A 16,207-nucleotide genomic window follows, 5' to 3' on the forward strand; every position below is an offset into this window, starting at 1 on the left:
CTTACTTTTCTCGCCATATTTTGGGCCTGAGAGGGAATGTTGTGCTAAGAATTGCTCTTAGCCACTTAAACAACCCCAAAACATGCTTATTTTAGGCTTATTTTAGCCAAAATCTTAAAACGGGGAGCGGATCGAGAGAGTTAAGTGGGAGAGGATCTAGAACCCTAATTTTCTATAAATTGGCAGCCAGCTCTCCACTCTTCCCTTAATCTCGTTGTTGCAGGTTTCATGTGTTACCAGCTTGCTGCCCACACCCCCGTCACAGAGGACATCTCAGCCCTTGCTGTCTATCACTGTTCCCTACAGTGTGGCTCCTGTTTCCAGCTCTCCACACGCTGATTGTTGTTGTTTTGGCCTGGCGAATTGACTGCTGATCATCTGCACTGTTGTCGTAAAGCCTGCCACATTAGCAAACTGCTGTGTTTGTAGGTTCCAGTTGCTGCCCGACAGTTTTCTCTCTCCTACTGCAGTCGCTGCAGTATTTCTCTCTCCTGCAAGCTGTCCTGCCTGCGATTTTAGTCTTTCTCTCACCTGTAGGCTCTGTTTTTAGTCTCTCTCTCTCTTACAAGCTGTCTTGCCTGCGATTTTAGTCTTTCTTTCTCCTGCAGGCTCTGTTTTTATTCTTTCTCTCTCCTACAGGCTGTTTTGCCTGCGTTTCTCTCTCCTGTAGGCTGTCCTGCTTGCGTTTTTAGTCTTTCTCTCTCCTAGAGGCTCCGTTTTTAGTCTCTCTCCTACAGGCTATCTTGCTTGCGTTTTTAGTCTTTCTCTCTCCTGTAGGATATTCTGCCTGCGTTTTTAGTCTTTCTCTCTCCTCATTGTTGTTTGCATCAGATCCAGCTTCTCACTACTGGGTTTGCTGGTGTTTGACATCCGGAGGCTGCCTTGCTGCGATTCGGGATCCGTTCAGAGTACGACACACTCTCTAGCTCATTACCCCTGCCTTGATCCTTGAGATATAGAAGTTCGAGGTTCAGTATTTATTCATTGCATAGTGTGTTTGTTGCATGAGCATCGTATTATTAGTAGTCATATCATTTCATTTATTAACTATGTTCATTGTCTCTTAGTTACCCTAACCCTAACCCTAACTGTGTTTTTTTATCAGTCTGTGCTTTGTCGTACGGTTTTTGCTTATGCTTCTATGTTAGGGTATTTTCTTTACAGTCACTAGAGGCAAAGGAAACTCTTCATTATCTTCACTGCAAGGCACTTGGAAAGTTTGTTGCAATTGCAAAAGTGCAGTCACACATAGAGTTATGGCACAAGTGTCTTGGATACATGAGCCAAAAGGGTTTACATGTGCTTTCTTCACTTGGAAAAGTTGATGTGAAAAACTCAAAGCTTGACTTTTCTGATGACTGAGTTTTGGGAAAACATGTAAAGAGTTCATACTCTCATAGAGCCTCTAGGAAGGCATGTATTTTGGATTTAGTCCAGTTTGATGTATGTACCATGCCAATAAAAACTCATAGTGGTTTCTGTTATTTTGTGTCTTTTACTGAGGACCATTCTAGAAAGCTATGGGTTTAGTCAAGCAAAAAAGCGAGGCATTGGTCACCTTTAAAAGGTTTTATGCATTTATTAGTACTCAAAAGGGTTTAAAATTAAAATACATAAGAACAGACAATGGGGGAGAGTATGTATCTAAAGAATTCAATAAGTTTTGGGATGGCAATGGGATTAAACGGGAGCTTATAGGTCCTTATAATCCATCATCTAATGGTGTGGCTGAGCGAATGAATCATACTTTATGTGAGAAGATTCGGTGCGTGTTATCCATAGCTAATCTCTCGCTCTCGTTTTGGGGAGAGGCACTTGAAACCGCGGTGCATATCTGCAACCGTTCTTCACATCGTGCACTTGAAAGTGGCATAGCTAAAGAGGTTTGGTCTAGCAAATCTACTTCATATAACCACTTAAGGGTCTTTGGTTGCGAATGCTATGCATATGTACCTGTTGATAGCAGAACCAAACTTAACATGAAATCCCATAGAGGCATCTTCATGGGTTATGGAGATGAAGGTGAAATGGGCTATAGAGTTTGGGTTCCAAGCATGAAAAAGGTGCTACGTAGCCAAGATGTGGCATTTAATGAGTCCAAGTTGCTGAAAAATGCCACATCTAGTGATTTGGACAAAAGAAAGTGAAATTTCAGCACAATCAGCCACTTGAATAGCCATCAGCAACAACACTGAAAATTTAGCTCCATTTGATGCTAGTTATGATAATCAGTGTATCGTCATTGAGCCAGATGAAAATGGACAGCAAAGGGATGCTGGAAATCAGTTTGGGTAACAAAATCAGCATGCTGAAATGAATTACAGCAGCCTGAAAATGTATTACAGCAACCTAAACATGCAGTTCAGCAGCCAAATAATGAGGTCATTGACATTTCTTTGGATGTGGATCCATTACTTGATAACACATATCATTGGGCGAGAAGGTCTACACGTGTCAGGAGACCTATGTAGAGGTTTGATCTCTCTTTGGATTGCATTTTACTCACAGATGAGGGTGAGCTTCTCACATATAAAGAGGCATTATCATGTGAGTTAAAGAAAAAGTGGGAGCCAGCTCTGCAGGAAGAAATGAAATCTTTGTTTCAGAATGATACTTGGGATTTGGTTCCATTGCCCAAATATAGGAAAGCTATTCCTAAAAAATGGGTCTATAAAATCAAGTGTGTGGATGGCAAACCCAAATACAAAGCTAGACTTGTGGCTAAGGTTTATATATAGGAAGAGGGGATTGACTTTCAGGAAGTCTTTTCACATGTCGTCAAAATGACCACTCTTCGTGTATTGTTTGCTATTGTAGCATCTATGGATCTTGAACTTGATCAGATGGATGCTAGAACTACATTCTTGCATGGTGATTTGGAAGAAGAGTTATACATGAAACAGCCCAAGGGCTTTGTTATGCCAGGAAAGGAGCACTTGGTGTGTAGGCTTAAGAGAAGCTTGTATTTTGATGCCTTCATGCTCTCACTCTCACATGGGTTTAAAAGAAGCAATGCAGATCACTGCTTATATATAAAGAAGGCTGATGATGAAAGCCTTATAATACTTTTGCTTTATGTGGATGATATGCTTATTGCTGGTAAGCATAAAAACCAGGTTAATGCAATAAAAAGACAACTAAATTCAGCCTTTTCCATGGACTTGCGTACATCTGAACACATTTTGGGCATGCGTGTGACAAGAGATAAAGAGCAGTAGCTCTTATTTCTCTCACAAGAAAAGTACAATTAGTAAAGTACTTCATTGTTTTTCTATGGTAGATGCTAAGCAACTTGGTGTTCCTTTACCACCATACCTTAAGTTTAGCAAAGCAAATTACCCAAAAGATGATAAGGCAGCTAGCTCTATGAAGGGTGTTTCTTATGCTTCAACTTGTGGGTCACTCATGTATTCTACGATTACCACTAGACCTAACAAAGCTCATGCAGTGAGAGTTGTGAGTAGGTTTATGTCAAATCTTGGGCAAAGCACATTGGGAAGCAATGAAATGCATCTTCCGATACCTTAAAGGCACACAAAGAAAATGTATTTGCTATGGAAAGTGTATGTTAGATCGGCAGGGGTATTGTGATGCAAATATGGCAGGTGACTTGGATACTTGCAAGTCTAGTATCGGGTACATATTTACCTTGATTGGTAGGGCCATTTCTTGGTACTCTAGATTGTAGAAGATAGTAGCACTTTCTACCATTGAGGGTGAATATATTTCAGCCACTAAAGCTTCGAAAGAAGCTGTTTGGCTTGGTCTTTTGGTCAAGGATTTTGGACTGACACGTGTACTTGGATATAATAGCCGGAGTGCTGTACGCTTGGCTAAGAATGCCATGTTTCATGCATGTACCAAACATATTGATGTGCGGTACTTTATCAGACAAGTTTTGGATGATGGTCTAGTCACATTGACTAAGATCAAAACACAGGATAACCCTGTAGACATTCTCATTAAGAGTCTTGCAAAGGCTCAATATGAGCATTACACACGACTAGTGGGAGTTGGTTAAAGGCTCACTTTGGACCTTTAAGTGGAAGGTTGTTGGGTGTAAAGACTCTTTCACTACTCCAGTGTATATATTTACTTGTACATATGAACACGCCCTTGCTGGTATAAGTGTACCGTATCTTAAGTATAAAATCATTCTTTTGTTCTTTGTGTGTGTCACACTGGTACACATCTATCTCTCGAATCTCCACTCTCTCTACACTATTGAATACACATTGGTTGACGCGCACACTATCTGAGTACTTCCTCTCGTGCCCTTCGCGGAGAGCCCTAGAAGATTTGCTAGGCTTGCATCTAGTGTTTCATTTGCATTTGTCTTTATAGTAGATTATATAGCGCATTTTGAGGTAGAGAGTTGATAGGGGGACTTGAAAGCATCCCCAATGGTGAGAGGCCATGGAAAAGGAGCTTGAGAGCATTGATTGAAACGAGACTTGGACTTTGATGGATCATCAAAGGCACAAGCAAGTTGTAAGAACCAAGTGGATCTTTAAAAGTAAAGTGAAAGCTAATGAAACTTTGGCTAAATATAGGGCTTGCCTTGTAGTATAAGGTTTTTTACAAAAACATGGCATAGATTACAATGAGACCTTTGCACCCATTGTATGGTTGATATCATTCCATGTGTTGGTTATACTAGCCACTTATCATGATTGGGTGCTCTATCAGATGGATGTCAAAAGTGCCTTTTCCTACAATTATTTGGAGGAGGAAGTCTATGTGGGACAGTCTCCTAGATTGCCTTCTGCGAATTGGATGGTAAAGACAAGGTCTTTCGTTTGTGGAAAGCTCTTTATGGGTTGAAGCAAGCATTACATTCATGGTTCCATAGGATAAACAAATTCTATGAAGGTATGGTTTTCATTCTACCCCTTATGTCCCAAACTTATATGAAAAAACCACATCAAAGGGGACAACTACATTCTTCTATGTGTCAACAATTTATTTAGCACAAGCTTAGATTTTGCTACCATAGTGGATATAAAGGCCCATCTTTGCTCTACATACAAGATGACTAACCTTGGCTAGTTGTGCTTTTTCTTAGGGATGGAGGTAGTTTGATCTGGGTATAGTATGTTTGCCTCACAGCAGAGGTGTATTCTTCGATTAGTTGAGCAATATTGAATTGATCACACACTATTGTGGCCATGCCTCTTAATCCCGCTACCAAGCTTTCTAAGGATTTCCTAGATCAGCCCTTCGATGAGCACACTTATAGGTCGATTGTAGGGAATGTTTTTTGATTGATTTACACTAGGCTACTTCTTACATATTTTCTCTTTACTCAATTAGTATTTCAATCCACCAAAGATGTCACAAACTTGCTTCCATTTATCTTTTTAGCTTCACAACGTACTCTCTATAGATTTTTTGGGGTATAGATTTTTTCATTACCAAAACCTAGTGGTGGTTGGAATAGCTTGTTTATTTTGTGATGTGATGACCATCCCTTTGTTCTCTCCTAGGGCACAAATTACTTAATAGGACGAAATTTGATTGAAAACCTATACTTATTGCTGAATCATATCCAAGGTTAAAAGCCCTTCCCAAAAACAAAAAGTCCACTGTGGTTTCATCTACCTTTGTAGCTCCTAATAGGCCATCGGCAAGCATCCTTTGTCCAATGCATTGGCCTCTCTAGGGTGATCACTTGGGCTCCAATTGGTAAGAGACCCATCACCTTTGTAGTCTTGGTAGGCTATTGGGCAATCGAAATGCACCCTTTGTTTGATACTTTGACTGCTTTGGGATGGAACGCCTTGGGGAAAAGAAAAAGATATGGGCTTGGGCTAGTACAATTTCTTTTTAGTTTCAATTTTGGGCCTAAGAGGGGTTGCTGAGCTAAAAACACATTACATACTGATTAGTTACATTAAATAGCCCCAAAACAAGCTCAATTAATTGAATTACCAAACTTTCATAAAAAAGAAATGCTATCCTATAGAGAGTGTTTATTGTACAAATGTGTTCGTTTTCCATAGTTGAGGATTTCTTTACACGAGACACAAATGGTGGTTGAAACTGCAAGTCGCATCACTCAAGGGATGCCATTTGCTAGAGGAGAGGTCTAGAACACAAAATGTGGCAAATACAAAGGTGAAAAAAGCAGTCACTAGTAGCGGATAGGAAGTAGTAATAACGAGATAAGCTACTACACGACCATCTACCTAGCAAAACCTAGAGCTGGAGAGCAGAAAATGGCTTGCTAGCAGCTACAATAATGTTGCCATGATGGAGAGAGAGGTTGCCAGCTCCTAAAAGTGTTAGCAAGCTAAGGAAAGCTTGTAGAAGGCTGATAAAGTTGGTTGCAACAGTCAAGGAAGAGGGGCACAAGGTTGAAGAAGCAAGTAGAGAGGAGAGAAATATGAATAATGTGTGGGATGTTCCAATGTGAAGTAGTTATCAATACATGAGCCAACCAAACATTGTCTCAGGTTGTGCTTTGACACTCAAGTTGTGCATAGACACTTTTTGTGCATTTAATTTTTGACTTTGGGGATTCTTAATGAGCTGAAAAAGGATGCTTAATGTTAATTAACCTTTTGTTGCTTAACAATAGCATCTTGCATAACTCGTCACTTAGAAAAAAGCCCCTCATAATGTGCTTCACCAACAACACTATGCTTTAACAATTTGGGTATGTGGTTCTTAAACCACCTCTAGATCTAGGCAGAATGATGACATCTCTAACTCATTTGCCATAGCAGAGCTTCCATCTCCAATTGACCTTCAAGTTTCTGATGAGATGTTTCACATGGCCAATGCATGACTTGGAGAAGGCCCAATAGGAAGTCATAAACAACATGGTGGTGAGAATGACTTGGATCTCGATTAGCCACCACCACTTTACTTTATAATGAAAGTTTCACTGTGCTCTAGTACAGAAACATTTGGCTCATGTTCAAGAGTAACAGTGGTAGGTGCTTCTCTCAGGCAATATCTATGCCTATTGACATCCAAAGATATATCACTGAGGTTCTGTACATGGTTGCATTTCTTTCGCAAATGGATCCATATACTATGATCCATCCAGTCCGGTCAAATGTGTACGATTTGTCTAGTTTTTGTTCTCTTGTTTTTTTTCCTTCCTTTTTTTAGGTTTGGGAGCTGGTGTTAAAAGAAAGTGGTGTTTTGCCTTGACCTTTCCCTCTTTATCCTCACTGACTTCTACTTGTACCTCATTTACCCCCTCCTTTTCTTCTACCTATCTCTTACAAGCTCCTCTACTCTTCTCTCTCGGATCTCCTCCATCCACTTCTCTCTACCTTTACATCCTCCTCTTCCGCTTTTGTCTCATCCCCTATGTGTAGCTCTATGTCTATTTCCTTTTCCTTATCTCCCCTTCTTTACCCCTATCACAATGCTTAAGCCTCTTCATGAAGCCTTCGCATTACACAAAGCTCACCTTGAGTCTCATCCCCTATGTGTAGCTCTATTTCTATTTCCTCTTCCTTATCTTCCCTTCTTTATCCCTATCAGAACGCCTAAACCTCTTCTTTACCCCTATCACAATGCCTAAGCCTCTTCATGAAGCCTTCGCATTATACACAGCTCACCTTGAGTCTTAGCCTTTAGTTTCTTTTTGTATCTACTACTTTTTGTACTTGCCACTTGGCACTTGTGACTTGCCATATGATGATCCATGAATCATGATTCCTCATTGCAGCTAGCTTCTTTTTTTAATCCTTTGTATATGTTTTCAATCTTATAAATGAAATTGGATCTTGGAAATTACTTGTGACTAGAGTCATGGATTTACATTTTGTCTCAACCTCTCATCATATTCATGACTCATCGTTGAAAATTGAAGCAAAGACATTTGTGGTTTGTAAAATGTATTAGTATTCGATGGATAAGGCCTTGTAGCACTCTATGTCATGGGTAGCCATTTTTATGTTAAAACAAGTAATATTTAATAGCCTAATCCTTAATTTTCTATGTATCTTTTAAATGACTGTATGAAACACCGGATTTTATGTAACATTTTTGTGTATGTTCGGTACCGTCCACGGAGTAGAGTTTAGATGAATTGGATGGATCATGATCTGGTTTCGCAGGGAACCCAAGTGAAGTCCTCATGTGGCCTCATACTTGGCTGTTGCTACCTGACACTAATCCAAAATCCAAATGATTTGTGCCAAGTAGTGAGAGCTCTTGATGTTCTATAGATGATCTCTATGGCTGCCACAAAAGCCTTGAAGTTATCTCTGCTCCCATCCAAATAAATATCTATGAATCTGCTAACTCCACATCTAGAAGCTCCTCAAACTCTGGTATGGGCAGTCTAATCCTGCAAATACTTGCAGATCTGTCCTGTTAAAGAGAGCTTATGGCATTTACCACAAAAAGAAAAAGTAGAGGGGCAAGGAGAAAGCCTTATCTCACTGACATCTGTATGCTGAATGTTGGCCCAATAAGAATCTAAGTATATGTAGAGGGGCGAGTGGGCAGCCTTGTCTCACTGACATCTGTATGCAGAATGTTGGACCAATAAGAATCTAACTATATGCTGAAGAGTATAGGGCTGCTACAGCTGTAAACCCTCAATCTGGGAATCTCATCCTCAACATGTAGCCCTCTAAAAACTCCCAATTCACTCTACCATAAGCCTTCTCAAAATTGTGAAGTAGCACATAAAATTCTGCCTCCTGGATCGTGCTAGGGTTGTGGATTCCCAAAAGGTAAAAATGTTGTCTAGGATATTACACTCTCAAACATAACCAGTTTGAATGGGATAGATAATATGCGGCGTGAGAAGAGAGACCATGCTAATTCATTTGTTCTAATTCATTAGGGTACAATATAGCATTGTGTTGAAACCTTAAACTATCGTGTGACATTAATGTGACATAAAAGTGATATTTAATGTGACATTAAGGTCACAAACATTGAATGTGACATTAAAGTGACATTTAATGTGACATTAAGATAAATCAAGGGAAACACGCATGAGGATGACCGTCCGGGCTCTTGGGCACCCGAACGGGGTTAAGGGGAGTCTAGAACTAAAGAGAGTCCAAGAATAGTAGGACTCACCAAGGTTTGACGGCTGGCAATTGGATCACGATGGTCTGGGCAACAATATACTAGGCAAGGCTGGGAGGTGAAAGGACTCTCGTGCTCATTCATTCGGACGTCTCTCTCTGGCTTCATAGTCTTCTTCTGAGTGTTCTGTCATTGGTATCAGAGCTGACGGGTTTAGTCGTGTGGATCCGTGGAGTTCTTCTACGATAAGGCAGTCGACGGTTTCAGTTGTCCCGCTATTCATTCAGTCGACGGGTTTCATTCGTCACGTTATTCATTTCAGTTGACGGGTCTTGCCTCGTTGACCCGTGAAGGACTCGTGAGTCGCTGGTCAAAGGCGCCTGGTGACACGTCACATAAAATGTGACGTGACGATTATCTACGTCACGAAATTTTATGGCGGGGAGGATATCTTTTACATGAAACGCCGTATGCTAGATAGTGCGCCGTTGAATCTTGGCGTGAGCCTATTTGAAAACGCACCAACGGACCACACGTTTTTTTTCCCCTTTTCGCAGGCTGAGACTGAAGCTATTTTCTGATGCATGTCTGATCAATCGAGTGCACGTTTTGGAAATTTTTTTTTTTCACCAACCTTGACTGCACTTGCATCACAAGTACAAGCTCAGCAGAGAACAAGTTCAGGAAACGTGCATTGATGGCCTGCGTGATTATTAAGAAGGGGGCTGAATACTAGTCTTTTCTGCAAAGAAGCTGCATTTCCTGCGTCACCCACTTTGTTCGGGTGATAAAATTTGTTCCTTACTCTTCGGGTTTATTTACCAACCAGCAACAACTGCCTGCCATTAAAATCAGGGAAGTACTTCACTTTGTATGCAAATTTCTTATCTTTGCTTTCCAATTCCAGTGTATTAATGGCAGAAAAAGGGAAAGAGAGAGTAATGGAAAGTTCTCGTTCTGGGGACCACCCTATGGTAGATCCCCATGAATCGGAACTGCAAGAAGAACAGTGGGAAGAATTTTTTGCTACACGAGAGCAATTTGATGATCTTACTGCTCGTGTGCAAGCTCAGGGGGTTCAAATGGAATTTTTAACCCAAACACTCACTGAAATAAAATCTCAATTAACTTTATTGTTACAAAGAGATAAAAATAAGATAGAAACCTCGGATGTTCCATCTTCATCGAAAGATTTAGATGTGACTATGCGAGATCCTAAGGAACCCCACCATAAATTGAGGGATAATTTCCTCCAAAAATGGGAAGATTTACATAAACTTAAAAATAACCCACCACATCTCCAAGCACTGGAAGCTAGTTTAACTTTGGGGCCCAAAGTATATAAGTGGTGGCGAACTTTAAAGGAGGCAAATAAAATACCTGAAACTTGGGCTCAATTTGAATCTGTCTTTTTGAAAGAATTCCTTCTTGAAAATGAAATGGAAAGAAATTGGGAAGATTGGGATTATGTCAGACAAAAGGGTAGACCCCTGCTGACATATCTGGAGGAATATCGTGAGATAATCCTCAAATTGGAAGGAATAGATGAATTTCAAAAAACAAGAGGATTCATTAGGGGACTAGATAAAGCCTGTAAAAAGGAAGTAAAAAGGAGTTCACCTAAGACGCTGTAAGAGGCAATTAAATTTGCATTAATCAATGAAGATAATGTGCGTCCAGGTACACTCACTAGTCTCACTGATACGGAGCCCAAGTCTAAGGAATTGGAAACCTCAAAATTTATGGGCAAATTTAAAAGAAAAATAACATTCTTTAAGGGTAAAAAACAACCTTTTGAAAAGAAACCATATGTGAGGCCAAAGTTAAGTCCTGATGACTTTGATAAGGCCAAAAAAGAAAAGTTGTGTTTCAATTGCTTATCCCCTAACCATGCTGCTTGGAATTGCCCTCAAAAGAAAAATGGGAAAGACAAAGGAAAGGATAAGGACAAGGGCAAGGGAAAAGAAAAGCAAATCCATGTAGTGCAGACCTTAGAATTAAAGGGGCATGAAATGTACAAATCTTTGGAGGTCTTGCACATGGATGTACAATACAAGTGTTGTATGTCAACTTCTATGTGGCAGCCTACTTTTGGGCCACATGATTTACTTAAGAGTACATGGATTGATAGCTGGAAAGAGGGTTAGAGTCATGATTGATGACTCTGCCACAGATAATTTTATAAATTATGCACTTGTCAAAAAATTGAAACTTCCCCAACAAAAGAGTGGGTATCAATATGCTGTTCGTATGATGCAAGGCCAAGACAATAAAATATGGGATACAATGGTATCCAATTTGGAAATTGAGATTCAAGGATATAAAGATAAACTTGATTTCCAAATTATGAACATGGAAAGAGCTGATATTGCTCTAGGGAGGGAGTGGCTATGGGGATTGGAACCATCCTTAAAACGTAGTTATCACCATAATACACTGGAATTTGAAAGGGATGGTAAGACTTTTGTCATTCAAGGTGAACATGAAGTATCTGATAATCCTTTGCTGTGTTCTACCGAAGTTCAGAAGCTGATAAAGAAGGAAGTTTGTGAGGTATATATGTTATGGTCTCTTCCTGTACAGAACACTTTTACTTTCTGTAATATAAAGCAACAATTTTCTTATGATTGTGAGTTGAATGTTAATAATGAATTAAGCAGTTTGTTAGATGATTTTAAAGATGTGTTTCCTTCTGATTTACCAAGTGGCCTTCCACCAAATAGGGGCGATATAAATCACCCAATTGACACAAACAAGGATACACACCCTATTTCTAAACCACCGTATAGGTTAAGTGAAACACAACATCAAGAAGTTGAAAGACAAATTAAGGATTGCCTTGATAAAGGGTTTATACAACCCAGTAATTCACCTTGGGCTTCACCAATTTTATTGGTAAAGACAAAAGATGGTTCTATGTGACTTTGTGTTGACTATAGAGCACTTAATAAAATAACAGTGAAGAATAAATTTCCTATGCCCAGAATGGAAGATCTTTTTGATCAATTGCAAGGGGCAAAATTCTTCACAAAGATAGATTTAAGATCAGGTTATCACCAAGTAAGAATTAAGGCACAAAATGTTCCCAAGACAGCATTTCGTACTAGATACGGGCATTATGATTTTTTGGTGATGCCTTTTGGTCTCATTAATGCACCAGCTACCTTTATGAAGCTGATGAATAGTGTTTTACGGCCCTATCTAGGACATTTTGTAGTAGTCTTATTGGATGATATCTTGATCTTTAGTAAATCAAGAGAAGAACATTTTGAACACTTACAATTAGTATTCCAACTGTTAAGAACACATTCTCTTTATGCGAAGAAAACTAAATGTGAATTCTTTGACCAAGAGGTCAAATATTTGGGGCATATTATCTCGAAAGAGGGAATCAACATGGATCCAAAAAAAGTAAGGGCAATTATTGAATGGCTACCTCCAAGGAACCTGGAAGAGCTGCAGATCTTCCTAGGTTAATCTGGATTTTATCGTAGATTCATTCGAGATTATGCCAAAATAGCTGTTCCAATGACAGACCAACTTAAAGGGAAAGGAAAAAGCTTTAATTAGGGAATAGACCAAAATGAAAGTTTTCAAAAACTTATGGTAGCTATTGCTACAGCTCCAGTATTATTAATAGTGGATTCCAATAAACCATTTGTGGTTGAAACTGATGTCAGTGATAAGGCAATAGGCGCAGTCTTATTACAAGAAGGTTGACCAGTTGCTTTTGAAAGCAAGAAATTAGATCGTGCAAAACAGAATTATTCTGTTTATGAGAGGGAGCTGTATGCAATAGTACATGCAATGAAGAAATGGAGGCACTACCTGTACGGTGCCAAACTTTTGATTTTATCGGATCATGAAAGCATTAAGTGGCTTAATGATCAACCGGATTTACACGGGTGTAAAGCCAGATGGGCCGAACTCCTTCAAAAGTTCGACTATGAGATAAGATATAGAAAATGAAAGTATAATATAGTAGCCGATGCACTCAGCAGAATGCCCATCATTAATCAATTGAGTTTTACTCAGTTTACTTCCAACTTGCTTGAATCTTTAAAAGGGAAATGCCAGGTTGATCCGGCATATTTCAACATATGGGAAGCAATAAAAAATGGGAATCCAAATGAAAGTGTTTCTACTGAGGAAGGAATGTCTGAGGATGTTCAACAAGGAAATGGAGCATCAGGGGTTGCTCAAACTGGATTCAAGTGGAAGAATTTTACCATTGATAATGGTTATTTACTCTACAAGGGTAGGGTATGTGTCCCGAAAGATATAGAAATAAGGCTCCAGATACTCTTTGAGTGTCATGATACCCCTAGCGCGGGACATCCAGGAGTTAATAAGACTTATAGTCTTATTAAAAGGCAGTTCTATTGGCCTGGAATGAATAAGGACGTCCTTGACTATGTGGTGAAATGTAATAAATGCCAGGTTAATAAAGTTGAAAGATTAAAAATGGGAGGACTTCTCCATCCACTAGAGATTCATTCGGGAAAATGGGAGAGTATCTCCATGGATTTTATTGTTGCTTTACCCAGAACACAGAGGGGGCACGACTTTGTGTGGGTGATTGTGGATAGGTTAACCAAAATGGCTAGGTTCATTCCAACTTCAACTGATGTTAAAACACCAGAATTGGCTAGATTGTTCGTAGAGAACATATACCGATTGTATGGCCTTCCGGCAAATATAGTTTCTGATCGGGATAGAAAATTTGATAGCCAATTTTGGCGTGCGGTATTTAGGAAATTGGATACTAAACTTAGCATGAGTACGGCGGATCATTTGCAAACTGATGGGCAAACTGAAAGGGTTAACCAAATTCTTGAAGATATGCTTAGGGCATATGTTAGTAAAAGGCAAACTAATTGGGAAGAGTATCTACCGATAGCAGAGTTTGCATATAATAGTGCCAAGCACTCTTCCACTGGATATAGTCCATTTATGTTAATGTATGGGTTTCAACCCAGAGCTCCTTTTGCAGTCCTGCAGTAGGACTGCATAAGGAAAAGGTTCAGGCAGCCAAAGACTTTTTGGAGGATATGAATAGTATGTTAAAATTTGCTCAAGAAAATATTAAAAAGGCTCAAAATCGAGCTAGAGCATATGCAGATCCTCACCGAAGAGACATCTCCTTTGAAGAAGGAGAATTGGTCTATCTTAAGGTGCCTGAACAAACTAAAACTATGAAAAAGGGACAATGTCCAAAGCTTTCACCAAGGTATTGTGGTCCTTTCATAATACTTAAAAAGGTGGGAGAATTGGCTTACAAGCTCCAACTACCTACTGGTAGTAAAATACATCCAGTTTTTCATGTAAGTAAATTAAGGAAGAAGCTGGGTGATTTGGATAATCTAATCTTAAATGATGACATTGAGGAGCTGTTCAATGACCAATCTAATCCACATGAACCAAAAAGAATATTAAATGTTCGTAATAGACGAACAAGGAATACTATTTATCAAGAATGTTTGGTTAAGTGGAAAGACTGTTCAGAAGAAAGCTCAACATGGGAGCCAGTAAGTACTTTAAAGAAAAGGTTTCCCAATTTACAGTTAGACCTTCCAAGTATCGTTTTCGAGGATGAAACCGATTCTTAAGGGGAAGGAAATGTGACATTAAAGTGATATTTAATGTGATATTAAGGTCACAAGCATTGAATGTGACATTAAAGTGACATTTAATGTGACATTAAGGTAAATCAAGGGGAACACGCACGAGGATGACCGTCCGGGCTCTTGGGCCCCCGAACGGGGTTAAGGGGAGCCTAGAACTAAAGAGAGTCCAAGAATAGTAGGAGTCACCAAGGTTTGACGGCTGGCAATCTGATCACGATGGTCTGGCCAGCAATATACTAGGCAAGGCTGGGAGGTGAAGGAACTCTCGTGCTCATTCATTCGGAGGTCTCTCTGTGGCTTCATAGTCTTCTTCTGAGTGTTCTGTCATATTGTTAGTGATGATAGCTGTCAAGTAGCACTAAAGCCTTTGAGATAAGCTAAAGGTAAAAGCCCAAACTTAGCGTAGAAGATAAATCGCCAAGAAAATGATGAAAAATGAAAATTTCTTGTTTGTTTTAAGAACCTTTTATGCTAATGCTTGATGCCTTTACTTGGTCTCTACTCTACTTCAATGTGCACATGTGCCCACACACATGCATATACCCAAAAAAGAGAGAACAATTAAAGGATTTGCATGAATGTGTTACACACATCCAGATGTACGTGTGCATATCAGTGTTTTGGTCAGATGTTTTACTTTTAGTCCTTGGCCAAGGGTGAAACACCCCATTTCTAGGGTGAAATATTTGTGGTGACACTGTAATGTATTTCTGTAAGGATTACTGTCCTAGCAACTTGATGGATCCTTATGTTCTGTCAGTTCCTCAAAACACTATCTGCAGATGCTACCCTACTTGACAGGTCATGTGAGGCCTCACTAATCTAAATGCTAGCAAAGGTGCAAAACTTTTATCTAACATCTTAGATTTTGGAGTTATTCAAGGCAGGAATGATACAGGTGGAGTAATCCAATTGTAGGGATGAACGATAAGAGAATTCTCACAGTTGATGATTAACATCTCAGCTCAAGAAAAAATGTCTTCTAAGTGTTTATTCCAAGCTCTCAGAATGTACATAACATGTTTCTTTTGGCATCTTTCATGCAAAGTGATGTTTTGAGACAAAATTGTAGTTTTTGCTAGTAAGTTCAAAATCTCCCTATTTGATTCCTAATGGGAGTGAGCAAGGGCCTTGAGGTGGAAAGTGGAACGGTGCATTCCTTTTAGTAAGGAGGCTTCTTGTTGCTATTAGATTCTAGCTACCACATCAATCCGCCAAAAATTCTAGTTATCACATTAATCCGCCAAAAATTCTTGTTCATAACTGTGTGTTTGATGGGTGTATTTGATATTGAAGTGTTTCGATGTATCAAAGATACCTTTTGCAGGATGACAATAAATGAGACATTGAGAATATTGCGCAATCTTTGCTTAAGAATTCTAGTTAAAGTTGCTGAAAACAAGTGATATGCCAAGTTTATCACCACATTTTTTGTCACAATCAGGTTCTGAAGGTCCGATTGATGGACAAGGCATATTTTGGTGAAGGGCTTACACTTCTTAACCAGAGGTCCATCTCAAATTATGCCTTCATACCTGGAAATGATTAAATATAAACATCTCTATGGTTCTTAC

At 39.4% G+C, this 16,207-nt stretch overlaps 1 protein-coding gene across 3 annotated transcripts in view; it reads left to right on the forward strand.

Moving 5' to 3' along the window:
- Positions 1-16,207, forward strand: part of QC (glutaminyl cyclase) — a 113,291-nt gene that overhangs the window by 78,225 nt on the left and 18,859 nt on the right. For all 3 annotated transcript variants that reach the window (XM_087697101.1, XM_087697100.1, XM_087697099.1), the window contains one exon: positions 16,078-16,142. In XM_087697101.1, coding sequence (XP_087553227.1) covers positions 16,078-16,142 — 65 coding nt within the window. The remainder of the gene's footprint in view (positions 1-16,077; positions 16,143-16,207) is intronic.

Source organism: Lygodium microphyllum, chromosome 17 (assembly GCF_053477565.2).
Source record: "Lygodium microphyllum isolate KBCC chromosome 17, Lygodium_microphyllum_v1.1.10, whole genome shotgun sequence".
In the NCBI taxonomy this organism is placed as follows: domain Eukaryota; kingdom Viridiplantae; phylum Streptophyta; class Polypodiopsida; order Schizaeales; family Lygodiaceae; genus Lygodium; species Lygodium microphyllum.